The 27,319-nt window shown below is 46.9% G+C and overlaps 2 protein-coding genes across 4 annotated transcripts in view; one reads left to right on the top strand and one right to left on the bottom strand.

Annotated features, from left to right (window-relative positions):
* Positions 1–17,523, bottom strand: part of LOC119444902 (uncharacterized) — a 51,296-nt gene extending 33,773 nt beyond the window's left edge. Inside the window, exons 1-5 of the mRNA XM_049664795.1 lie at positions 17,120–17,523; positions 11,118–11,203; positions 9,971–10,026; positions 6,651–7,604; positions 3,275–3,355 (exon numbers count right to left, since the gene is read on the bottom strand). Of these exons, the coding sequence (XP_049520752.1) occupies positions 3,275–3,355; positions 6,651–7,604; positions 9,971–10,026; positions 11,118–11,203; positions 17,120–17,523 (1,581 nt within the window). The remainder of the gene's footprint in view (positions 1–3,274; positions 3,356–6,650; positions 7,605–9,970; positions 10,027–11,117; positions 11,204–17,119) is intronic.
* A 1,609-nt stretch (positions 17,524–19,132) lies between these two features.
* LOC119445916 (ATP-dependent translocase ABCB1) overlaps positions 19,133–27,319 on the top strand; it is a 164,557-nt gene continuing 156,370 nt past the window's right edge. For all 3 annotated transcript variants that reach the window (XM_037710218.2, XM_049663725.1, XM_037710217.2), the window contains exon 1: positions 19,133–19,453. In XM_037710218.2, coding sequence (XP_037566146.1) covers positions 19,405–19,453 — 49 coding nt within the window. In that variant the 5' untranslated portion in view covers positions 19,133–19,404. The remainder of the gene's footprint in view (positions 19,454–27,319) is intronic.

The following is a 27,319-nucleotide window of genomic DNA, read 5'->3' as shown; positions in this document are numbered from 1 at the left end:
AAGAGAACAGGCTGGCTTCAGGAAGGGATATTCTACGATGGAGCATATCCATGTCATCAACCAGGTAATAGAGAAATCTGTGGAGTACAATCAACCTCTCTATATGGCTTTCATAGATTATGAAAAGGCATTTGATTCAGTAGAAATACCAGTAGTCATAGAGGCATTGCGTACTCAAGGAGTACAGGAGCCATACGTGAATATCTTGGCAAATATTTACAAGGATTCCACAGCTACCTTGGCTTTCCACAAGAAAAGTAGAAAGTTACCTATCAAGAAAGGGGTCAGGCAAGGAGACACAATCTCTCCAATGCTATTCAGTGCATGCTTAGAAGAAGCATTCAAGCTCTTAGACTGGGAAGTCTTAGGAGTGAGGATCAACGGCGAATATCTCAGGAACCTTCGGTTTGCAGATGACATTGTCCTATTCAGCAACAATGGAGACGAATTACAACAAATGATTGAAGGCCTTAACCGAGAAAGTGGAAGAGCGGGGTTAAAGATCAATACGCAGAAGACAACGATAATGTTCAATAGCCTGGCAAGGAAACAAGAATTCAGGATCGTCAGTCAGCCTCTAGAGTCCGTAAAGGAGTACGTTTATCTAGGTCAGTTACTCGCAGGGGACCCTGATCATGAGAAAGAAATTACAGAGGAATAAAATAGGGTTGGAGTGCATACGGCAGGCATTACCAAATACTGGCTGGGAGCTTACCACTGTCGTTGAAAAGAAAAGTGTACAATCATTGCATTCTACCGGTGCTAACATATGGAACAGAAACTTGGAGGTTAATAAAGAAGCTCGAGGACGAGTTAAGGACCGCACAAAGAGCGATGGAACGAAAAATGTTTAGCCTAACGTTAAGAGACAGGAAGAGAGTGGTGTGAATCAGAGAACAAACGGGGATAACCGATATTCTAGTTCACATTAAGAGGAAGAAATGGACCTTGGTAGGCCATGTAATGCGTAGGATGGATAACCGGTGGACCATTAGGGTTACAGAATGGATACCAAGAGAAGGGAAGCGCAGTCGAGGACGGCAGAAAACTAGGTGGAGTATGAAGTTAGGAAATTTGCAGACGCAAGTTGGAATCGGCTAGCGCAAGACAGCGGTAATTGGAGATCGCAGGGAGAGAGAGGCCTTTGTCCTGTAGTGGACATAAATATAGGATGATGATGATGATTATAATATTAATGATGATGATGATGATGAGGAGGAGGAGGACAGAAATCGTCCGAGGTGGGCGACGTCCTTAGTCCAGAATTAGGTGGAATGCAAAAAATAATCTGGGAATATCCAAGCGACGGCAGACACCATTACCTTGGTTCTGTCTAGCTATATGGCATTTGCATATTTTTAAATCTTGGTGCATGGTAGTTGGGACACCCTGTATATATTTTGACGATCAATATTAAGGTGGGTATTTATACGCCGGAAGAAAAACTTCCGGCGTAAAAATATTATCTTGCGAGCGTATTCCTATTCTCCGACCACGCTCGCATCATGTGGCTGCCTTTTGTGCTGCCATCTTAACTCTGCTGACGCGCCGAGCGGACAGGTGTGATTGTACTTTGCGACAGAAGGTGTGCGGGTGATTTCGATGCTCGGTTGTCGTTGGCGAACTGCATAATTTGTCGCAAGGATACTTTAACTACCTCAAGTGCAAGAATTCGCTGAACAGGCTCGTGAATGTGATCTATGCGTAACGTTCCTCTTCCACCCAAACTTTAAGATTATGAAATTCGAGGAACTTCGTAAGAGTTGGTCAAAAACTTGGCTAATTGTGAACAATATAGTTAGGGATGGAAGTTCGTGGGTTGTGGTGGTCCGAGATGGTGCCCCTCGATGGCCCGAGTGCACGGTGGCAACGCGAAGGAAGAACCAGCGTCTGGTGGAGGACAACGTTTATTCCGCAGCAAAGCGTCCGGCCGGGCTTCGCCAATGCCACCTAGAAAAAAAAAATTACACCATCTTCCCGTAGGGGAACCCTGAGTAGTATGCGAAGCAGCCATGGGGTCGACTCAAGTTCCATTAGTTTTCAGATCGGCCTGTCGCCGCTGCCGTTTCGTGGCAGCGGCTCGAGCCCTCTTCTCCGCGGCGCTGTCCACGGCGCTGACATTGGCGTTGACGCTGGCGCTGTCCGTGGCACTCATCGCGGCGTTGCGGGAGGAGAATGAGAGGACGAAGTGAATGATGATGACTGGGCGAAGCACCGGGGGATCATTCGGGCAAAACGCCGGAAGCGTTCTCCGGAAGCCGGAAGCTGGCTTCCGGAACCGGAAGCGGAAGCCGGAACTTAGCGTACATTTACTATATATATATATATATATATATATATATATATATATATATATATATATATATATGGAGATGAGACAAGGAGAGGAGGGGGAGGAGGATGCGCATGCGCAGTAGGGGTGTGGACGCCGCACGGCGGAGGGAGGGAGGGACATAGCCCCGACCATAAGCCGCTTCGCATCTAAAATGCTCTATGACTTCTGCCATTACTTGTCAGGGAGACAGTACAGTCTTCGAAGGCTGCAGAACACTTGCCGCGCGTCTCAAGCTTGAAGCTGAGCAACGTTGAATGCATTGAAAATTTCGAAATGCACGTGGGTAGGAGCACAACTTGCGCGTGTCGCGTGCCGAAAGCGTTCCTGATATTTCTAGGGTCTGTAGGGCCTAATAACGCTTTCCGAATACCTGTAGTGCGCGTACGTTCGCGTCAGTGAGTGTATATGCCGTATTAATGCGACAGCGTCAAGGGCCCTGTGTCGCAGAAAATCCGGCGTCGGTGTCGGCGTCTGTGTCGACGTGGGTTCGCCGGCGTCGGTGGCAGAAATAATCCTCCCGAACCATATCAAACCGAACCACCCCGACCGGGCAGGCCCTTCGCATGGCACAAGGCGTTAGTAACAAAAGTTGAATTTCTCAAAGTAAAATCCGTCAGAAAAATCGTAAAGTACGACTTAACCACAACTATACAGACGTGATAGCGTCGGAATGTAATTTGAATATACGAGAAAAAAAAAGCATGATTAGCAGCCAGGGATCTTTCAGTGCTATCGCGTTATACCCTTAAAGTCGAAGCTTAAGCGTTCGTCAAATGTTTTGGATTTGTGTGACCATATTGCGTGTAATATTCCTTACTCAACAGCTAGGGTGTCACTGCAAGTCATCAGCCAGGCTAATTCCTCCTGCTTCTCGTTAAGCTCGCCGGTGATGTCTCTCTTCTTTCTCGCTGTTTGCAGGGTTTGTAGCATCACGCTTACCTCGGCTGGAAACGTGCAGCTAGATTCTCGGCCCAGGATCTTCTTTGTAGCGCGCGCCAAGTCCGTCTTGAAGCTTGACAGCTTAAGGTGAAGAGAAAAAGAAGCGAGAAGCGGGTATTAGACGTGAAAGTATGAGGAGACGTGTTGGACCTCCTTGCAGTTGCAAAGAAATAGCCAAGGAAGAGGAATAAAGACGGAGTACTTTAGCAGAACAGGCTGCTAATTGATTGATTGATTTACTTATTGAGTGAGTGAGTGAGTGAGTGAGTGAGTGAGTGAGTGAGTGAGTGAGTGAGTGAGTGAGTGAGTGAGTGAGTGAGTGAGTGAGTGAGTGAGTGAGTGAGTGAGTGAGTGAGTGAGTGAGTGAGTGAGTGAGTGAGTGAGTGAGTGAGAAACAGACAGACACACAAAAAGGCATAAAGATTGTGTTGTACGATATAAATAAAATAAAATAAAATAATTAAAACATCAAACTAAGCCCTGCCCGCTGCACCTGAGATTTTAGCCTGACAGACAGACTTATAGATATATCCGATCTATGGAAGACGCCGCATGAAGAGCTATGGATCGTTTTGGCTACCTGGAGTTCTCCAACGTCTTCCTAAACATAAGTGCTCTATCTCTGGCTTTCAAACTACAATGTACTGCGCCAGCCGCAGGCGGGTATGAAATCCACGACCTCAGCACACCGGCAGGCGATAGTCGGTTTACAAACTTCGGCGTAGTTGGAGTGCAGTTTGGTTCTGCTCATATAATCTGGAGCTCTGCGTGTATATTAAGCATGTTTACAATTGGGCACAGCGCCAATACACGGTTTAACTGGCAGCACTTGCCTTGCATCTCATATAAAGACCGGAAAAGCTGCCGTTTTCCGAGCCAAATATACGGTGTGCCTATAATTTCTGAATCACTAATTACTAACAAAGGTAAATTTGAATTATCTACAACTGTAAACACTCCGGGTGTTTTCTTTCACGAACACATCTCATGGAAACACCATACTCGTTGCATAAAAAGATAGGCATTATAAAAGCTTAAGCCTGCGACGCAAATTGTCAGAGTACATTACGATACCAGTACCGCAAGAACTCTTATCATTAAAGGGAAAATGAGACATCCACCCAAATGTAGCATTTGCTACAAAGAAAACCCATACGGGTTCCTGGAAAGAAAGCCTCGCAATTGGAGAAAAATTCGTCCTGGACCGGGACTCGAACCCGGGACCACCGCCTTTCCGGGGCAGCCGCTCTACCATCTGAGCTAACCAGGCGGCTAGCAGATGGCAGGGCGAAGTCGAATTTGTCAACAACTCGAAGCAAAGGCCAGTGTTTGACGTAATAGTTCCGCGGAAACCCGCTAGGTGGAGAGAAGTAATTAAAGGGAAAATGAGACATCCACCCAAATGTAGCAATTGCTACAAAGGAAACCCATACGGGTTCCTCGAAAGAAAGCCTCGCAGTTGAAGAAAAATTCGTCCTGGTCCGGGACTCGACCAGGACGAATCTCCACCTAGCGGGTTTCCGCTGAACTATTACGCCAAGAACTCTTATCGTATAATGCTCTTTTTTTCCTCTCATTCACGCCAACTAAAAATGTGTCCGCATAAAAATATGTCCGCACATATGTTATAACACCTCTTATAGATCCGCTGTCATACACAATTCTCGGAGTATATTATGAGCCACCATGTGCTCTGTGATTATGCTGACATACTTATCTGCATTTGATGTGTACGCCATCTTGTGTCTCTGAAACCATATGCCGTGTTAGCATCTGTACATAAACACCATGCTTCGTATGTTGTGTCTTACTCTGAACATATACTATCCTCGTTTTGCAATCTGGTACCTCTTTGTGAAACTGTAACCATATGAAGCAAACAGATAATGAAGCCAAGGAGAGCGTAATGGACATTGCTTGTATATACAATTTTTAATTGAAAATGTAGAAATGATACATTAAAAGGAATTGAAAGCGGTCGAAAAATCAACATGCGGCCGGTGGGAGCCGAACCCACAACTTCGTATCGCCCGTGCTATGCACTACCAATTGTGCTACGGCGGCTCCGGCTGTTCCAACGTCCACATTCTTGGTATTTGCGTGTGTGTAACCCCGATATCGTTAGCCAGCGCCACTCAGGTCATCGCGGTGAAGATGAAGCCTTGTGGTTTCGGCTTCCAAGGGCGGCTAGTTGTTTTTTCATCCACTTTCATTTTCCTTTAATTTATAATTTATACATTTTGAATTAAACACTTGGAGGACGCTTATGCTTCGTCTTTAAGAGTAGAACGCAATAGAGTTATCGGAACCCGTTCGCATCGCATCGTTCGCATACGGCAAGTAGACTTCATTCACTGCAACACTTAACGTGGGGAAGCCAGCTTACAAACACCAAGCATACACCGATCCCCTTAAAGTCGGCTTCACTTTTAAACAGAAATGCATTGCTGGAAAGACGTTTTTCCAGGGGCAATATAAGTGGTCTTATATTAAAATGTGAAGGCCCTAGGACCCTTTTTTATTATTTTATTAATTGTTTGCTATTGCCCCGACGCGCACAAGTCTGGTAGAAATGTTTGAGTTTTCTCGTAGCAGAATTAGGCTTTCTCGTGCATTCAACTTACAATCCGACGCCGATTGGTAAACAAGCAAACGGCGAATCCAACGCCGAATGGTAAAGTCCTACTTTACCATTTTTCTGACGGATTTCACTGTGAGAAATTCAATTTTTTGTTCACCGAAACCTTGCAGCACGTGGAGGGCCTGCGCGGTCGATGTGGTTGGATGAATTTTTGCGTCACCAGCGATCACACCGGATTTTCTGCGACACGGGGCGCTTAACGCTGTCGCGTTAAAACTACAGATAACGTCCCCCATGCTTTCCTTGCCTTCATTATATGTTGGCTCCGTATGGTTGTGATTAACTACATAAAATTATCTTATAACCTGCCCTCCAAATATTTGCGTTCCGTTCCCATACAAAACATGGCGATAGGTACCCAGGGACACCCAAATGTGCCACATCTTCAAATTCATACAGCTATTCAAATTCGTACCGCTAAAGAAGAACGGTGACCACTAGTGTCAACGTACCTAAATACACAGGCATCTGATGCAGAAATTCGTCTAGTTGGAAAGTTCTCATTCATTGTTGAGTATGTATGTCCAGCGCATTTAAGAAAGTATATATGGAAGGTCAGCGGTTCTTTCTGTTGTGCTCCATTTTTTTAAGCTGTGGAAATAATCAGTAAATGCGGATGACTACGTTTGCTCGCGCTCTGCCGTTACAGGAAGGGCGCTTATCGGCACCTCCACAAACAGATTTGCGCGTCGACTTCACCTTTCAACCTTATAGGCACATTTAGATGCAGCTCACCTTGTTCTGCACCCTCTGCAGTTCCTTCTTGACGGCCGCTTCCCTTGTCAGGGCCTCCCTGTTGAGGACCTGCAGCCTGCTGTTGTCCAGCTGCAGGCGGCTGAGGCGCGCCAGCAGGTGGCTCTCCTCCGCCACTCGCCTCTCGACGTTGGCCACCGCGGTGCAGCAAGCCACGGTTTCCAAGCATGCATCACCGCCGTTCAGCACAAGATCACAAGTTTCACCACCACCACCACCCACGCTCCCCACTGCACCGCTCGTCGCGTCCTTCTTTATCACGTCAGCCTTGAAGAAGTCGCTGGTCTTGACTCTGTTGGCAGCGTCGACCTGCGCCTCGAGGTAGCGCATCCTGAGCTCCTGGTTGGCCATGACCTGCTTGCAACCCTCCAGTTCTCCGCTCATGCTCCGGTACTCCTGCCAAAAGTTTGAGAACACCTGCTCCAGGACGCGGGCTTCCGGGAGCGAGCGACCCGCGTCCGCGTGCCGGTGATTCTTGCCGCACGAGCTCACGTCACACTTATCGCCGCTGGCGGCGCTCTTGCGAGCGTCCGTCCTCGTTATCTTGTCGTAGATGCCGGCCAGGGTTCGCAAGAGTTCCCTCTCCCTGGCGGAGCAGCAACGGGTCGAGGAGCGCGGCAAGTCGGCGGCGGCCGCAGAGCCGTCGACGGCGCCCGCCGTAGCGTCTTCCTCGCCGGACGAGGAGGACGAGGCGGCCGCGGAGGAGGCCGCCCTGTACACGGCCACGTCGGACTCGAGCCGCGCGACCCGTCCTCGCAGCCGCTCGTTGTGGCGTCCCAGCTGGGCGAGCGAGGCCTCGCGGCGCGCCAGCTCGCGGTTGGCCTGGCGCAGCAGGTCGGACGTCGACTCGAGCTCGCGCTCGAGCCTGTCCACCTTGTGGGAGAGCAGGCTCGTGGAGGTGCCGTTCTTCTTCTCGGGAAAGCTGGGGATGCCGTCCTGGATGAATTATATGATAATGATGATGATCAGCATTATATTGAAGGACGAATATGATGAAAAAGAAAGAACACTGAAGCCATGGTGGCACTGTTCCATATCAAGATGGCAACGGATGATCACAGACTACGGACGTACCTTCCTCTAAGACAGTACTATTTATCTTCAAGGTAAGGCAAATGACTGCGGTGCAACGCTCATTTCGAATAGTTGAATGCAGGAACTAGAGAAGAAAGTAAAGAGGAGCGCGAGCAAGTATTGTGCAAATTGAGCAAAGCCGAAAAAACGAAAGGGATGGGCCCCGTCGCGCGTTGACGCGTGTGCAAAACGTTAAACGCGTGCATACTAAATTTATATGACAGCTTTTGACCGGCTATATTCGATTCTGAGCCCTAGTGAATACTTAAGTACGCTTTCTATGTTTCGATGTGCAGAAAGTGTCAGGAAAGAAAACAGTGGATAACGAAACACCTAGCGCACATGTTCATGTGCTGGTTGTCTTTCATTTTAGTCATCATATATATATATATATATATATATATATATATATATATATATATATATATATATATATATATCATGATTGCTCCAACAAACAAACGGTGGTACGTCAGTACCAAGTGCCTTCTGCATTGATATTAAGTTAATTAGGAGTTTACACTGAACCCGGTGAAAATATTATGAAAGAAATGCTCACAAGTTTAACAACAACAAAAATACCATTATTTTACTGACGTTTCGGCCGGTGGTCCGGATTTCACTCCGTTGAAGGCCGGACCACCGGCCGAAACGTCAGTAAAATAATAGTATTTTTGTTGTTGTTAAACGTGTGAGCATTGCTTTATTATATATATATATATATCACGATTGCTCTAAACAAACGGTGGCACGTCAGTACCAAGTGCCTTCTTGCATTCCCTAGAACTACTGCTAAGTGGTTTCGACATGAGAAATGGAAAGGATGGCGCTATCTTGAAGCACGTCTCAGCGTCAGTTTCGTAGAACCTGGCGTAGGACATTGCACTGCAAGACGCCTCTCACTCGCTTCGTAAGCTATCTTTGCCGCGAATCCTAAGGCCGATCACTCTCTTACGTCATCTTGCACTCAGACAACGGACAGCACAGCTAATTTGCTCTAGGCAGAATGAAACAAAAGGTTCAGTGTACGTTCCCACGCAGGGCCCATTATGTGTTTCTTTAATCACCGACAGGCCCACACATTGCCCCCGTTGTGACACTGTCGCTTTCCGGCTAGCTCGCAAAGTTATGGGGCGAAACCAGCCTGGAGGTAGGTTTTGAAAGCGCGCCTTGCAGTTTACAGGGAAGCTGTTGTGGCAAGGTGCGGTGGAGAATGTCGGCTGCAAATGTCAGCGAAAATTCATTCAGAGCTAGAGCCATGAAAATCTGAAAGCGTTGTTGGGCATGTTCGAGGTTATGTGTGTGCAAATTTGGTGGTGTGCAGAGCCCAAAGTGTGTTGGGTGATTGATCGCATTGTTGAAGATTAGCAAAGTTTTGTTAATAGCGCTTTGGAGACGTTTCATAGCCATCAAACGTAGTAACGTGAACCTTCGTAAACATGAAGTGTGTCTTTGATAAATATGCTGCAGAAATGGCAAAGTTAGAGGTGCTACGAAGGCGTCGTAGGAAGTTAACAAACTCGTGCTAATTGCGGTTTCTTTCAATGCCTACTCAGTGACCAATACGTTTGCTGTGTGGTAACCGTACTGGTCGTGTACATATAACTATCTTCTGCGTAATTAAGCAATATAATAATGGCGGCCTATAGCTTTCGCTGCAGCACACAGATCTCGTTGTTGAATCATCCGGAGTGTGTGTGTGTGTGTGTGCCCTAGAAGTTACGAAATGCTTAATTGCTTGTATTACACAAGCATATCGGCATATCTGGCAAATGCTTGAAGAATACCGAATGATTCTGGATAGCCAGCTACCTCCAAAATGCTTCGCATAACATCGATTGCTGCACTGCGCGGGATGTGCATAAATTTTGTTAATCTAATATTCTGGTCAATAATCTCAGCAGCAGGCGGAATAAAGATAAATAAATAAAAAGCAAATAAATAAATAAATAAATAAATAAATAAATAAATAAATAAATAAATAAATAAATAAATAAATAAATAAATAAATAAATAAATAAATAAATAAATAAATAAATAAATGCGAGTAAACTACCATTACCAGAACGCCATCAGTAGAATCTTGTGCCATAGAAGTGATACTCACGACGTTTTGCCATTCGGACAGGTATCGCTTTATTCTGCTCCTTTGACAAAGCAGTGTATATGTTGCTCTTTACCACCGTGCCACCTGTTTCCGGACGCTCGGATGATTTGGGACAGCTTACCTCGCCGTTTGGAACCGCCGACAGCTCGCTGTGGCTTCCCGACGCATGGTTGGGTCCTACAAGGCAGAGCACAAATGAAATTTCGAGTTATCGAATTTCTTTTCTCCAAGGTTGGGTTGCGCGCAAGAAAGAAACCTTTATTTAGAAAACAATACTCTCGTGCGCGCCCATCGCGAACAAAGGCCGAACTTACTGTACTAGTGAACTGAACTAAAAGCTTTAAGAATGCTGCTATTTTGAAGACCAACGTTCTCCCATCGCTATTTTGTCGTTATCGTCCTACATTCCTCTTTCGCTCCCCCTTCTCCTCTCCTAGCGCGCACAAGCTCAGGCCAACTACTCCGCCATTCGATAAACAAAATTATCTCTCTACCTTACTCGTGTGTCACAAAAGAAATATACTGCCTTCGAGTGGTTCGTCATTCACACTTGTTTTCTAAGGTTTGCGCTGTTATAAACATACAAGAACAAAATAAGGGGCGGGGGGGGGGGGGGGGATTAAAATCGTATAACTGCTGTATGCGCGCTTAAGCAGCGAGCGTAATTGCTTAACCAGAATGGTTCGAAGACTCAACACAATCAGCGCCAACCGAAGGACCTTGAGACGCATTTTTATAAACTTAGTCCAGCAGTAGAACAATGACCTAGTCAAAGTTTCTAAAGCGCAAAAGGCAGCGGACACGGCTGCCACCTCGAAACGCGAAACTGACCTAATTTATCCTTATCTATTCATATCCCATCCCTCCAACACAGCAGATTAAGTGTTGGTCACATTGACAAAATACTTAAACTTCTTTAATGTTAGGAAACACCTCATAATAGATATGTTTTGTGTTTAAGTGTAACGCTAAGTCCTATGGACAACCTGAGGATGCTACCTCAATCTGACAGCAATTGTGCATAGAGCTAAAAAAAAAAAAAACATTTGAGCGCCGAGTTCACCGGTCTGGGATAACTACGACCTATCCTTTTTTCTCTAAACAACCATAGACCATTGCGTGATCGTTCTGACGTGCAGTAGTTTCCGGACGTGCAGTGCAGTGTTCGGACGTGCAGACAGACGTGCAGTAAGTTTCAAGCGAAACAACGTGCACAACGAGCATTTATTTCTTTATCCACTTTGCACTACCGGCATATCTTCGCGTACCTTTGGCTTCTTGGCCGGACGATGAATTTTTATGCACTTCTTCTCGTGGAAGAGGAATGAGAGTCAGCTCCTGAGACTCGATGCTCCTGAAAGTGGCACAAGAAAAAAAAAAAAGCGCGATGAAGTAACGTACCTCTTGGTAGTCGTGAAGCAGAATAATTGACCAAGAAGAGTCCGAACCTTTTTACATGTCTAAATGCAATGCGTTACGTTCGTCCGAAAACGGAGTCGACCGCGACTGTTCGTACTTTATCTTGCAAGACAATTTAATCTTGCGTGCAGCACCTCATTTAACACGTCGCCTCAAGTGCGCGCTTGTTCTAGCTTGTTATGCTGTGAACGAGCTGCGGCAACGCGCACGTTGTGTGCGATAAACCCAGAACATCTCTTTCTTGAGGAGTAGGATGTTGTCGACTGCATAGTAGATGTAGCCTCGTGAAACTCGCCGCCGCTGGCTCTTCGTGAGCGCCGCGTTTAATGAAAGTTTAAGAAACCCAAAATCTGTAGGCCACTTGTTCGTTGCGTCATCGTTCATAGACGCCGCGCGAGACGAGTGAACAAGACGACGAGCACAGCGATGCACAACAGAACGCGAGCCGGCAGGCTATTAGCCAATACCAGCGCGTAACGCTTAACACACAACGCTCTGGGATGAATCTGCCACTCAACGACCCTTGAAATGCAAGCTGCATGGTTAAGCTGCGAGGTGTTTCTCGACAGTTTCTGTGTTCCGAGCCCCACGGAAAGTCAGTGCTGCACGAACATTCGCTTTTCCCATCCATGCTTTCACACCGCCATCGAAATGGTCATGCAGTCGTCATCCCATCATCCCGATGACGTCGTCTTCCCGCTGTCGTCGTACCATGGTCATCATTCTATAACTGCCATCCCGTTCTCGTCACCACGCCGTCGCCATACCGGCTTTCGTCGTTCCATCGACGTCATTCCTTCTACGTCATTGCATCGTCGTCACGGTGTCGTCGTCATACAATCGTAGTCGTGATGTCATGGTCGACCCCGAAGAGCGAGTGTCATAGCAACGTGGGACGTTCTCAGAGACGGTTTATTTCGTGTATGGCCGAAGCAACAGAAATCTCAGAATAATCTCTACAGAACTATAGAGCGTTGACGTGGGCTACTGCATAGTCTAAACCAGTACAGGCTTTAAGATAAAGGTGCCTTCAACAGTATGGTATGTCGTGGCATTGCTCGAATGCTAATCGCATTTGCGTTGACAGCCATCGTGAGACGGGTTCTGCCGGTAATTTTTTTTTCACCTACATTCTTCTGACACCGCTGTTGAGGTGCCCACCATTGCGCAAGACAGTATGCGCAGTTTACCTCGGCCGACAGCCTCCTGTTGCTTCTCGGCCACCTCCTCCTGGGCAGTCGCCAATCGCAAACGAGGTGAACATGTGAGCAATACCTGCAGCTAGTCGAGTGTTTATGATATGCACGAAGCTGCAAGTTACACAGATCTCGCGAAATTTGTGTTCGCGTTTGTCTCCTTAATAGAAGTATGGTGGTACCATCGTAGTCTTCTTTGGACCTTTATTTTTAACTAGCATATGGCTGATGTAACTTGTTTGAGAGTACATGTGCTCCAGATTAAAGTGGAAAAGTCTCTTCAGTAACATAGTTTATTAGCAACCTTTGTTGGTGGCCAGCATTTAGACGTAAACTACGTTAAAGTCGGATAGGTTTTAAGGTTGCTTATGTCTTCATGACATTAACGCAAATGAGCAAGAAACACGCACTATGAAAGTGCTTAGACTCGAATAAACAGACACTTGTGGTCTGTCATTTCCCAATTTGTTGTTGTTGTTGTTGGTGGTGGTGATGGTGGTGCTAAATTATGGGATCTTGGAAGAATGGGCCCAGCGAAATTCCCCGGCTATCACTAACATCAAAATGTTGTTGTTGTTGTTGTTGTGTGTTGTGTTGTTGTTGTTGTTGTTGTTGTTGTGTTGTGTTGTTGTTGTTGTTGTTGTTGTTGTTGTTGTTGTTGTTGTTGTTGTTGTTGTCCTTGGCCTTCCCACCGCATATGCTCAAGAGTTGCTCTTGAGCCGCATGACTTGCAATCGTTTGTCTTGTGTATATCTGGATATAGCATATTCCACATTACTAGATTACCGTATGCCCTCGTTTGTAACTGCCGCCACTGGACAGACTGCGATTTATTTAGGTTTTAGTGAGGTGGTGGATAAATACGCCTCTGCATTTTATAATGTGTTGTTACATCTTTTGATTTGGACAATCTGTCTCCCCACTCCAATTCTCCGTCCTCATCTTAATTCTTCGGCGGCCTCTGAGTTGACGCACCAATGTTTGTCGCAACTTGGTCGGTTAGCCCTGAAGCTGCGTAGTGTGCCGCCTCGTTGTTTCCGCCGTCCCCCGGTGAGCTCGAAGTATGGGCAGGTGTCCATAGTAATTGCAAGTGTTTAAGATTTTTTTTTTTTTTGGGGGGGGGGGGGGCTGCTTTCAATTATATGTGTAGTGCCTCTGGGAAGATTCGGTCATTTGCATAGTTGCGAATTGCTGCTTGTGAGTCACTGATTATTATGTATGCTTCAGTTTGTGTTATTGCTAGTGCTATCGCCGTTTCTTCTGCTGCTTGTGTATATTCTGTTTTTATGGTGTCTTTACGTGTAAAAAAAGCGTCACAATAAAAATTGTCTTTGTGTCTGGAAGGACATTGGCCTTGATTTTCAAATGCCAGGACAACAACGTCATCAAAAAACGCTACAGGACGAATACGAGGAGATGCTGCAGCCGTTTACAGCTGCAGCTGCGCCTTGCTTACGCTGTTAGCTGGCGTATATCAATCAGCGTTGACCACCGTATACAGCAACGCATATACGAGAGCGCTATAGCCGGCGGCTCTGGCTCGTTAGTACGCGAAGACGCATTATCCTCGAGAAGCAGTCGTGCACGACGGTTCGTGTCGCGAATATTCAGCACGGACCAGCGTGGCCGGCATGGAGAAAGCGATCGCGAATGCAGCTACCGCCTTTCCGTATGTCCCGGCGTTGTGTCAGTGGAGGTGCATGCAATTGCGAAGAGGGGGGGCACCAAGATGTACTGGACAAGGCTGTCAGCTCAATACAGTCCGTATTGAAGTTTCCGAGGTGCTTGTCATTTCTTCTACTTTCCTGCACTGTAAGCTCGTAATGCATTTTGCGTGGCTTGCTCGCCCTTTAGCTAACTCTATCTTATCCCCTGAATCACGATAAGATTATTTCGTATATGTTTATGGGTTCACCAAGTGACCGTCTCGCACTTGTAACTAAACAGAAATAGGCGATGAAACCAGAAATCTTTAGGCCAACTAAGTGACCAGTCGCCTACCGTGCACTGCTTGAGCGGGAATGGTTGAAGGTGTGAGAAAAAAAAAGATAACAAAGGAACTGCCTGCGCACAGACGGTTAGGCGCTTGAAAATTAGCACAATCTGCCACGAATTCCTGATGCTTTATACTAAACTCACGAACGCTTTAAAGCCTCTCTAGCCTGAGTCTGTCAGAATCAATGATCTAACAATTCCGTTTTTCGCGTGGGGGCAGCTATACAATGTGTCAAGCATGGTGGAGAGCGTTGTTGTTGTTGTTGTTGTTGTTGTTGTTGTTGTTGTTGTTGTTGTTGTTGTTGTTGTTGTTGTTGTTGTTGTTGTTGTTGTTGTTGTTGTTGTTGTTGTTGTTGTTGTTGTTGTTGTTGTTGTTGTTGTTGTTGTTGCGAAATGAAACAATAACGCTGACAGTGAAGGTATGCGCAATGTTTTCTTTTAATCCAGAATCTTCACTTGTGAGTCTATTGGTCATAATTATGAGGGAAAGAAACACATTCTGAATGCCACCACAAGGTCATAGACAGCATAAGAGGTCTATGTTATGTTGTCTTAAGCCGATGGTAAGGTGGATCTGTGGGCACGTATGCAATATTCAAACCTTCTTGTTTACAGAATTGAGCAGAATTTCACGTGGACTATGTAAAGCTCGCTCGCAAGCGCGCGAAACTTCCCCGCTGCACATGCGCTCTACAAAACGAGATGGAAACGCATCTCACACTATCATAGGCATTTCTGGCGGCTGCATTTGCGCGCCCCGGTCATGTCGATCAAAAACGCAGTGACTCACCAAACACTGAGCAGGTCAATTTCTCTAATGTTCACGACAACTTGATCGTGGTATCACCACGATCACCGGCGAAGTGCGCAGAGAGGCTGCTTTGGAATCACTGAGCTATCGATCACCATTGGCGGGGAGCTTCCTCTGGATGAATTGGTGCCCAACGCAGGGCTAGAAGCATGGCAGCCATCGATGATGCCAAATGTGACGTTTTGAATTTAATTTTAATAGATTAACCTTTTCAGGCACCAATGAATTCCGTCAATTGAAAACTTACTTTCACCGCGTTTCTTGCATCTTCAGAATCAAAAAGGCGTATGGCTGCAGAATCGATTAAGAATTTTGAATTTTTTAAGCTTTGGCAAGTTTACAGATTGTACACTCGGTGCGAAAACTCCCTACAGGAACATCAGACACGAGAACGCAGGCTTGACAAGCACCTATCCAGGCACATGAAAATTATGACTGTTGCAACAACACACACTGTGAAAAAACAATGAAAGAAGTGTACCCACTACATACAATGACATACTCACACCGAGCAAAGAGACATGACCGTTTACTTTACCCCTTGTTTTACTAGAACATTTTGCACCCACTGCACAATCTTGCAAAAAGATCGATGGAATGAAAAATGTTAGGCCTAACGTTAACAGGAAGAGAGCGGTGTGGATCAGAGAGCAAACGGGGATAGCCGATATTCTAGTTGACATTAAGAGGGAAAAAATGGAGCTGGGTAGGCCATGTAATGCGTAGGATTGATAACCGGTGGACCATTAGAATTACAGAATGGATACCAAGAGAAGGGAAGCGCAGTCGAGGACGGCACATCTCTTGTATCTTCAGAATCACAAAAGCGTACGGCTGCAGAATCAGCTGCAGTGGACATAAATATAGGCTGATGATGACTAAATCTTGCAGCACGATTCCAATCAGAAGAGTTTCAAGGCATATGCGACACATTTTAAATATAGCTACTTTCATCAATACTGTCTGCAATACTGTGTATGCTGACGATACCCTTTCTTGGCATACACAATTGTGTATGCTGGGTTAAACTAAGTGGGTTAAACTAAGACGACCACTGCAGCTGCTGATCCAGAGCGATTCATCGGCGTAAACATTGGTGCGGTCACCGTGGAGTTCATGTAAAGCAATAATGTTGCCTGTTTCAGATGTACGGATGACATTTGCGCCCGTATTTCGACGGAATCGACAAGGCTGGAAATGGTATACGCGGCATAGCTTTTGGTAAGTAGGCTCTTAGATGAAATCAAGAGTTTGACCGGAACCCGCCTTGTCGGGAGGAGACATTGTAAGTAGTTAATAGTTGGACGCGCTGTTATAATAAGGAGGCTAATACCCCTAAAATAACGAGAAGTAAGGTTTGGAGGGAGCATTTTAGCAGTCTAAATTGATAAAATGTATCTATTTCATGTCCATTTAAAGCGTTGACCGCAACGTTCGTTGTAGTGTACGTTGGATGCTCTGGATGCGCACTTGAGAAGACCGAGACTAGATTATAGAGGTAGGGTTCCTGTTCCTTCTAGGATTACGTGTTTTTTTGTGTTTTTTTTTTTTTAGCTCGGTTCTTTCATCAGAAGTACAGAGCGCACAGAAAAGATTGTCTCGTGTCCTTGGCATTACCACACGAGGCGGACAATTGCTCGCGCATGCACAAGGGCTTTCCCGAGGGGCACAAGTTCTCTTAACCGAGGCAAAAGCAGGGAATGCCGCGACAGACGATATCATCTCCATAGCACATGCAGTCCCACAGATACACGCATGCATACAGGTAACACGGATATTCACAGAGTTTCTTCGAGGCCTGCGGAAATCGGAAACGCCGAAATGGTTCAACGCTGATAGCTGTGCGCACCTCGATCGCTGTCTGCGTCCGTCCCCCTGGTGGTTGCCGTGGGGCTGCGCCCCCCGGCCAACAGCCGACGACAGCGGCCGGGTCTGCGGGAGCAGCAGCGCCGGCAAGCGGTTCTCCTCGTCGTCGAAGTCGCCGACGGCTGCCGCTGGCGAAGCGCCGCTGTCCGGCGGCCGCGACCTGTCCGCCGAGCGGGGTCTCCTGGTCGCCGAGCAGCAGGAGCGCGGTCTCTGGGCCGCGGCTGCAGTGACGCCCTGCGAGGCCATCCGATGGGAGGAACGGGAGGCCCCCCGGCGCAGCGGGGCATGTCCCCGGCCTTCGCTGCTGCTGCTGCCGCTCTGGACGCTGGGCAGCCGGAGTGAGGACAGCTGGGTCGAGCGCGTCTTCCTGCGAGGCAGGGGAGGCATGCACGCCGGCGATCTGAGATGTGTCGTCCCAGATTCGCGCTTATTCCCGGGGACACCAAAGAGCAAAGTAGGTTGAGCTGTGTGTTTCGCTTCGATAATAACAAAGGAGCCACTGTTGCCACGAGATACCAAGAAGCAAGATTACGCAGATCCGACCCACCAGCTGTAATGTGAGAAGCTAAGCTCTCGTGAAGCGGTTAAATAATTGAAATGCAGCTGATTATACTCTGCCCGGCGTTTTGCCCCATATATATAGCGATTACCCGCAGTGGAGACAGCAAGACGTGGAAACCCCCGACCGCATGACCCACGTGACCATGCATTATACTGTCTCCGGTATTGGTTCCCTTTGCTATGACACTATCCAGGGACGGAGCGCCGGCTATATAGAGTGGGCCAATCCTGGAGAAAGCGCAATAGTAAACGGCACCTTAATCGTCGAAAGGCTGGCCAAGCAGATAAGCCAAACCGCAATGCCTAGGAAAGTAGGCATAGAAAGATTTGCTTCATTAAAGAACTGTGTTCTTGATGACGTACAATTGTTGCAACAAGGATATTTAGGTATCACTCGTTTTATCACTGCGTAACTTCGTAGACAACAAGACTGGCGGCCGTCAGGACGCCTGTAAGGGTAGTAGAGATGGTAGTGCGTGTGAGGAAGTCTGCGTGAGGGCAGTAGCACCCACGGTAGGAAAAATCCTGGTGGCCTGACCAACAAAGCTTCACTTGAAAACCTGTATACGTGTAATGTAGCCCCATAGGTATCTCCGAGGTCCGCGGACATGTTGCGCTGTGTAGTAACGCATTAACTTTTTCTTTTGTGGACACGTCAGGGAAAACACCACCAAAGGATGTCAAACGGCTTCGAATGGGCCTGTAGAAAAAAATTGGGCATTTATATCGTCGTAACTGTCCAAGTGCCACATGCGTACTCGCGAAATACCTTTTGTCACCAAGGGAGTCCCCGAAGGAGACTCCAATTACAGTGATTATACACGTCTCCAGGTGTTTAAAAATGTACGAATGAGTCGGAAATTTAGAAAGATTCAAGAGTAAAAAAAAAAAGCCACAAGAAAGTCCGAAGCCGCAAGCACGAGAATTAGACAAACCCACGTAGATGCTAACCGTCATTCTCACGATAGCTGAACGATCGCAGTGCCTGAATTCTCTCTATATAGTCTCGTTTTTCTTTTCTTTTCTTCCTTTATTTGAACGTCATGCTTGAGCATGATGTTGAAAGGCTCCGCATCGATCATGAGCATCGATGATGACATTCAAAGGTTCTGTTATAGAGAATGCAGGGCGTCGATACAGTAGTATCTGGAGAACTTGGAGATACTACTTTTGTGTGTGTGTGTGTGGAAAATTCAACGGTTGGGCCAGCAGGAAGGAACCCTTTAGCAGCTATAGAATCTGTGGCCGCGCGTATATATATACGCGGCTGCTCGACAAGCCAAACAGGGCGTCGAATTGTGGCCGCCGCTGCCGGCGTCGCAAACGCTGCTGCTGCTGCTGCTGCTGCTACGTAGGGCGACGCATCTCCGCCAGCTGTTTGCGCCGTGCCCGCGAGCCGGGGAATCTTATTTATCGCGAGCGCCGCGCCGCCACCGCTGCCGCCCGATTGTGACGGCTGCGTCTGCGCTCCTCGTACAGCGCGACTGCTGCACCAACCGTGCGTGTGTGCTTGCGAGAACGCCGGTCATGCAAAGTTGATCTCTTCGCGGTCACTGTGAGCGCGCGGCCCTTTGCTTCCACCGCTCGGCGCATGAGAGTGTAGGCGATTCTGGCGGAGCGACTGCGCCGACACCGAAGACATCGTTCCGGGATTACTAGGAGTCTTCTTGCCCGCCGAGTCGAGTCAACGGCCGGTCAGAGGACACCATGGACCGACGAAGCTCAGCGGGAACCAATCCCGTGTACTTCATCAACGGTCAGTCTATATAATGTATGCGGCAGCCTCGTCCGCTTGTATAACTGAGAGACTCCTTCGGAGACGCGGAAGCTTAAAAAATGCGCCTTGCGCAATGGCGGTGCGTGATTGTGTTTATACGGTGGTTCGTCCCCGCGCGCTGCGCGCCCAGGTCGTACGTCTTCCGCTTCCAGAGACAAGTTTCCTCTGGTGCGCTGTTTGTGCGAATGCATTTCGAAGGTGGTCTAGCTCCGCCACGACCGAAGGTAAGGCCGTGCCTACCCAACTGTTATGCGCATCCGCCTCGCCATTCCGACCACATTCGTCGATGCAAGTGCGGAAATGAACAACCTGTAGACGCGCACATGGTTAGGGCGGTTTCCGGTTTATTTTTCTGCGTCGGCTCTTACAGAACGCATTAGTTTCGTTTCCAGATCGCTGCTATACTCTGTGAATGCATGTATGTTCAGGAGAGAATGAGGCTATGCTGCGGCGAATAAACAAATAATAATAATAATAATAATAATAATAATAATAATAATAATAATAATAATAATAATAATAATAATAATAATAATAATAATAATAATCAATCATGTTTATTTAACGTGCCCAGGAACAACCCGAAGGTCTGAGTGCTGGCGCACACATACATTACAAACCAAAAACAAAACACTGCAGTGGAATATCATTAAAAAATAAATGATTAAAAATAAAAATTGTGAAAAGAAGAGAGTACCGAGAACAAAGCGCAAAGTAAATACAAAATACATACCCGACACCCAAGTGTCGCTCCTGCCCTGTCCAAACAGCAGATCTCTCCCATATAATGTGGAAATGCCCCATCAAATATCCCCCCCGCAACCTCAAACCATTAATTAGTAGCGAGGAGCTGTGGGAGACTGCCCTGCGCAGCTCCGATCCCACCCTGCAGGACCGAGTCCTGAGGTGGGCTGAGGAGGTAGCGGAGGCCTACCACGACTGGTAGGCGGACGTCTGGCAGCACAAGGTGCTAAGACTGGAGCACACAGGCCTCCCTCTCCCCCCCCCCCCCCCGGCCCCTCCCCTTTCTTAAAAAGGGAAATAAAAGTTCATTCATTCAAATACAAAAGAAGAAGGAGGAGAAGGGCACTTGAACAATGCATGAAATTATAACACAAGGCAAAGCTCGGAAATGAACGATGACAAGGAGTTATGAAAGATATCAAGATCACGAAAGTAAGCGTTGTAAAGACTCTGTATCCTGTGGACGGTTGAGTGTTCGTGATGACAGGCAGGAACATGGAAAGGTCTATGTTCTCTGGTGATCTTGCGTGGGATACGGAACATGACACAGCTGAGAAGTTCGGGACACGTGAGGTTACCGTGAATGAGTTTGAAGAGAAACAGGAGGTCAGCGCGATTACGTCGGTCGCGAAGGGAGGGCAACGACAACAATCCAAAAGTGCTAGTACAGGGTGCAATGTCCAGGTTTGCAAAGCGGTGATTATATATGCTTAGAAACTTTTTCTGGACACGATCTATAATGTCACTGTTGGATCTAGAAGAGCCATTCCAGACGACCGACGCATATTCGAGTTGAGGAAGACAGATGGTTGTGTACAATTTGCGGAACGGAGTAGGAGACTTTAATTCCCTCGATAGTCTGCATACAAAACCTAGAGAGCGCATACCCCGTATTGCAACACGTTTAATGTGCGCCGAAAAGTGTAAGGTTGCATCAAAAAGTACACCAAGATCATTGATCTCGCAGACCTTACACAACGGCACAGAATCTACAGAATAAGAAAAAGAAATACTTGCTGTTTTGCGTGTGAAAGTCATGACTTTGGTTTTAGCAGCATTCAAGGTAAGCCTATTATCCTTGCACCATTTAGAAAAGAAAACAGGTCAGACTGCAGGGCGCGACAGTCATCAACAGTGTGAATTTTCTTTAAAATCTTGATGTCATCGGCATATAGAAGGAAAGAAGAGTTCCGAATAACAGAAAGAACGTCATTAATAAAAATTAAAAAAAGGAGTGGTCCTAATACTGACCCTTGAGGGACGCCGCTAGTTGCCATGTAAGAAGAAGACGTTTGACCATTGACGTTAACATAACACGATCTATCAAGAAGATAACTGCGCAAGAGGTTCACAACTGACGAGTCAATGTCAAAGTGCGTAATCTTCATCAGAAGCAGCGAGTGGCTGACTACATCAAAAGCCTTGCTGAGATCGCAATAAATGGTGTCAACTTGCCCCCTTTGAAGTACCGGCGTGGAGATCTGTGTCATGAAACTTGTGAGATTTGTGATAGTGGAGCGGCCGGTCAGAAATCCATGCTGATTCGGAATGAGCGAGTTCTTCACAGTAAAAGACAATATGTTGTGAAGAGCAAAATAATAATAATAATAATAATAATAATAATAATAATAATAATAATAATAATAATAATAATAATAATAATAATAATAATAATAATAATAATAATAATAATAATAAATATCGGATAGGGCTGTATGGTGGACACAGCCGTTGTGGGGTACGTGAGACGCCTTCTGCTGGCTGCTGAGGGTGCATGGGCACTAGGGTGCCGAAATGACGTGACGAAATACGCAAGTGACTTTTATTCCCGCATTAAAATGCTTATAAGAGATTAACTAATGAATGCAGCTAGTGGGATTCCTACGGCCTATAGTCTTACAGTCGTGCTCAATCCTTCTTTCTAGTGGGCCCGGCGTGGTCAGAGATGGTTATAAGCGCGGATTGGCATACCTCTGTCATGCTTTTCGAGTCTCTTCCCGCTATTTCTGGGCCCTACACGTGTCGAACGCTGGGTTGCCATAACCGAGCCAGCGTCATACTGTTGCACACTTGTAAGCCATATAAGTCTCGATGAGCACCAGTATGAATTTGATGGACTATACCTACTATGGTTCTTTTAAACGCTATCAGTCCCGCTCTGATCGACAAATGTACGGCCAAGCTATGCCTCTGTGAGCGCCGAGAGAGAGAGGTTAAATTTAGCTCCGAATGCGTCACGAGTGGAGCAACAACGGCGCCGTCTGCGAACGCGACCCATGCATTATCGAGCAATGACTTCTTTCCTCTACACAACTATGTCAAAGTAAGGCGCCGTTGATAATCAAGTACGGTTGCAAATATATGAGCGATAATAGCATTGCGTGTTTTCCGATTGCACGCGGTCTTAGCAAGCGACCCCCTGTGCTGACCGAACTAACCTGACATTTCACGTCGAAAGATCCTCGCCTGCACTACCGAAGAGCGAAGAAACAAGAATTAACATCTCGCCTTTCTTGCTACCCGAAATCTCTGTCAAACGTTGCGTAAAGCTTGGATCCACCCTTATGAGGTATAAACTGAGTAACCGCAAGGTAATGTATGACGCACTGACAGAGTTCGTTACGCATAGTGACGGTATACTAGAACAAACCTAAGAGAAAGGTAGTGAAGGGAAATACAGGGAAGTTAGACATTCGACTGCCTACCCGGTGCTTGAGAAAGGAAGAAAAAGGACTCGAAAGTATGAGAGAAAAGAAGGAACTGGTGTGTCGCATCCGAAGCAAGTTGCAGTGCCACATGCTGCCACCGTGAAAAAAACACGGGGTATGTCAAATAACAGTAGAAAGCCCGATAGGGTCCTGTTGAAATTCTATTGAATGTTTTACGCATATCTTGTGTGTGAGAGGCTGTTCTGCACAATAAGCAACAATGAGAGAAATGCAAGGATAGCGGTACTTCCGTGACGTTCGTGGTGCGGAAAGACAGGCGTACTAAACACCCGCACTAGAAGAACGAAAAGGAGAGCTCAGACTCCTCCTGTCAACTGAAAGCTCACACATGGAGTGGCGGAACAGAGGAAAGACACAAAACCTATCTGCGCATGCTCGAGGGAAGTTCATGATGTCGCACTTCAATGACCACGTTGACAGGCAAAAAAAAAAAAAAAAAGAAATAGCGGACATCCTCTGCGCATCTATGTCTTCGCACTGTCACTTCATGAGACTATCCCGTGTGACCAACACCAACTCTGGTGATGCTACAGGACCGAGAGTCGCTTATGTCAGTCAGTACATCCTGAAATAGTTCGTAAGGTTGATGTATGCTTGCAATGCGCGCTCGTTTTCCATTTGTTGCATGCACCGTGAAGCGCTAAGATACCCATGCACTATACCCATGCACTATAAACGCGTGCACGTGGTATCATTTGGTGCTTGAGCATGAAGTTCAAAGGATCCGCATCGATCATGACATTCAGCGATTCTGCAAACTCATATATTCTGTTGTAGAGACTGTAAAGCGTCGTATTAAACGTATACTTTACTTGATGAGAGAATTCTGCCGGTGCGATGTGTAGGCAGCATACGTGGATCTGTCTATTCTTCGTGTTTTGGGCTTCAGACATCCTTATAGCTTGATTTATTACGCTTTATCAGCCTTTGTGTGCCTAAATTTTCAAGCAACGATACTTTTCTAAACGCATGGTAGCAATAAGACTATGCGCGCATGTATATAATCATCACAAACTGCTGACTTTATAGAGCGCCATTTGCAAAGTCATAAAGTCGTTTGAAGCCAGAAGGACGGAGTTTAAGCAAATCCGTGCAGTAGCCATCGTTACCATGCCGACTGAACCGCCATGTTTGCAACACTAGCGCCATCTGGCAAATTCTGCAGGAAACTCTATGTGGCGTACGTAGCACGAAACTTTGACAGAAGGCTTTGAAAGCGTTGTTGCTCTTCTTGCGGAGAACTGGTCTCAGAGACAGACTTTAAGCAGTGCCGTATTCTCAATTTTTCTTAACACCTATTTTCTATTATCTTTTATTCCCCTTTCTCCCTTTCCCCAGCACAGGGTAGCCAGCCGCTCGGAGAACTGGCTAACCTCCCTGTCTTTCCGTCTATTCCTCCTTCCTTCCATCCTTCCTTCCTTCCTTCCTTCGACGCAGCTGTGGTAGTGGGCGAACCTGTGTTCTACCTAACAAAACACTAAATCACGGCATAAAACCTGTACGCGTAATATAGGCTCATCAGCACATAAGCATCCGGACGCACAAGCTTTCCATGTAAAGTCCCTATATAAGAAAAGTACCGCCATCCTTTGATAAACGCCGCTTCTCTCTCTCCTGTATCTCCGATTGTACGATGATAGCGCGCGCTTTTCACTTCTTTATATTTTCTTTTTTTCCGCCTCAGAGCCATGTTGAAAGTCCTCTGCGCAGCCGCAGTCGCCGGCGGCGGCGGCGGCGCGCGGCCGGCCTGAAAGCTTCAACGTGGACTTTCTAGGTGCGCCACCGTCGACTTAGCTTTCGCAAGCAAAAAGTAAAGAAAAAAGCAAGCGCTTTAGGAGAGGAGGCGGCGGAGGAAAGAGTAGATGGCGGTACTTTTCTTATATAGGGATTTTATTTCCATGCTGACAGCAGCGCCACATCAGATGGCCCAGCGAGCGGATGAAACAGAACGCGTTCACAATCGATGCTCTCTAACCAGCGTCGATATCGGGGCAAGCATTTCCACGTTCTACATACATATTGTAATTGTGCATGTCATAGGCGTTTGAGTGCTGCGTGGATCACTGCCGTGATAAGCGAGCTCACTTATCTGCTTCAAACACGCCATGAAACGGGCGCGCGTCTGTTGCTGTTCGCGTGGCCGCTCATTTCCGTCGTATAGGAGCTCAAGCGGATGGCATTAGCAGATCTTGCAGCAAGCTGAAATAGCCGGAACGCCATCTGCCCAGTGGCCGATGATATATGCCACAGATACCTTTTAACGGAACAGCGCATGACAGTCGTCTCCTTTGATTTTCTCAAATTTCCTATACATGCGGCTATCCCATTCTTCGTCTACTGGGCATGTCCGTATATGCCACCGGATGTAAACGGGTTTTTATTTCTTGTTCTACATTACTTTGATCCAAGCTTTAAAATGAAGCGGTACATATTAGCCAATATTGACACCAACGATATATTATTATGTGCATCCGTCCCGAGTTATTCAAAGTATTTTCGAAGTGTGATTGCCGATTAGTTACCTAATCATCTGAGCTCAATTGCGCAAAATTTTGAGTATTCGCGTTTTAATACACAAGTGTTAAAATTGAATTCATGGTGTCAAAACTACGACCTGATTTTGAGGCACGCCATAGCGGGGAACTGCAGAATAATTTTACCTACTGGAATACTTTTCCATGCACCTAGCTGTAAGTAAGTACCTAATCTAAGTAACTATTTGCATTCCGCTCTCGTCGAAATGCAGTCGGATCGAAGAAGGATCGAAGAAGACGCCGTATCCATTGCGATATCGCGGTGGGCGGGTATACACTCAATGAAGGCGTTTCCGTGGCGTTACCTGTTAGGTGCCTTTTTTTTTTTTTGCCGGTATCTGAAACAGTCCCACGAAACTAAATATGACGTCACTGTGCTTTTGGGCGTCGGATATGTCTTTTTAATATGCTCCCATCGTGTCTCCGTCTGTTTCTGGAACGCTGAAATTCGTGACAGTGCCGTCTTGTGAGAAAACGCTGCTCGCGGCCAATTTCTCGCTATATAATGGTTGACTTACGAATTAAGAATATTGAAAATACTCCACAAGAACGTACGCCGGTGTTTCATACTTATGAATATTTATAAGAAAGGCGAATGTCGTAAACATCGTTGCTAATGCAACAGTATAGCAGGGGAAAACATGTGTTGCTTCTTCCAATTCTGCGCGGATTATCTAGCCTTCTTTAAATTTGTTCCTACTCGCAATAAAGCAACTTAACAGTGACCGCGCGTGCGCCGCGTTCATAGCGGGACAGCACGGCGTCCGAGGATGCACGAGTGCCTCACGAGTGCTAAATGAGAGAGAGAGAGAGAGAGAGAGAAATGCGTTTATTCAGTCATAAAAAAAAATAGAAAATTGTACTTGTATGAAAAGGCAACCCCAGTGGTTTTTCCGGTGAGGTGCCTAGATTAAGTTAATGGTTTCGCTTCTTATAAAGTAGGTGAGCAAGCTGTCATATATAGCTTTGCGGTGTTGAGGGGTCCCTCTAGGAAGGATCCAGTCATTGAGAGTGGCGACTGAGCTCTGCAGCCCAGCAAGGCAGATTCTTCGCAGTGATGACAGGCCAGGACATGTCCATAGCAAGTGGTGTGCTGTGGCTGGCGCACCCGTGGTGCAAGTTCCGCAGGTGGGGTCAAGCGACTTGTCAATGTATTGGGCTTTGAACGCAGGCGTGACTGCCGTGCCGGTGCGTAGACGGCGGAGTGCCACGCGTTCCCGGCGTGGAAGCCCAGTAGGGAGGGGGTCATGGCCTTCGGGCAGAAGCGCTTGTAGAGCAAGCTTTCTATGCTGTCGGAGCTGCAGGTGAGCATCGACAGCGTCGACATCTTCTGCCGATCGAGCTGTGACGGAAACGGGGCAAGGAGAATGGGGGGTGGGTAAATATGCTCCCCGCGCGAGCGCGTCCGCTCGCTCATTCCCTCCTGTGCCCATATGACTCGGTGTCCAATAAATGTGCAGCTCAGTTCCCTTGTGCCGCAGAAGTGTTGCTTCTTCGTGGATGGCGGTTGCCAGTGGGTGTGCGTCAATCTTGTTAAGTTCACGTATGGCGTCTTGCGAATCCGTGTAAATGTGTAGAGGGCGGTGATGCCTGAGGCGGCCATATCTGGCTGCCTGAGCAACCTCTAGAATCGCTTGTAGTTCTGCACCGGTCGTACTTAATTGTGTGCTATGAGTAGTTGTTGCTGTGTTGCTGCCGTCGCTGTTCGTCCAGGCAGTACTGACGTGATTATGTGAAACAGCAGCATCTGTGTAAATGCATTGAGCTGTACTATCGTTGAGGATGGCTCTGCGGTGATGGTAACGCCTCCGACTTATTTCATTTACTCCCACGTTGGT

The sequence above is a fragment of the Dermacentor silvarum genome, chromosome 3 (genome assembly GCF_013339745.2).
Source record: "Dermacentor silvarum isolate Dsil-2018 chromosome 3, BIME_Dsil_1.4, whole genome shotgun sequence".
NCBI classification, from domain to species: domain Eukaryota; kingdom Metazoa; phylum Arthropoda; class Arachnida; order Ixodida; family Ixodidae; genus Dermacentor; species Dermacentor silvarum.
This window is presented reverse-complemented; position numbering and strand designations above follow the sequence as displayed.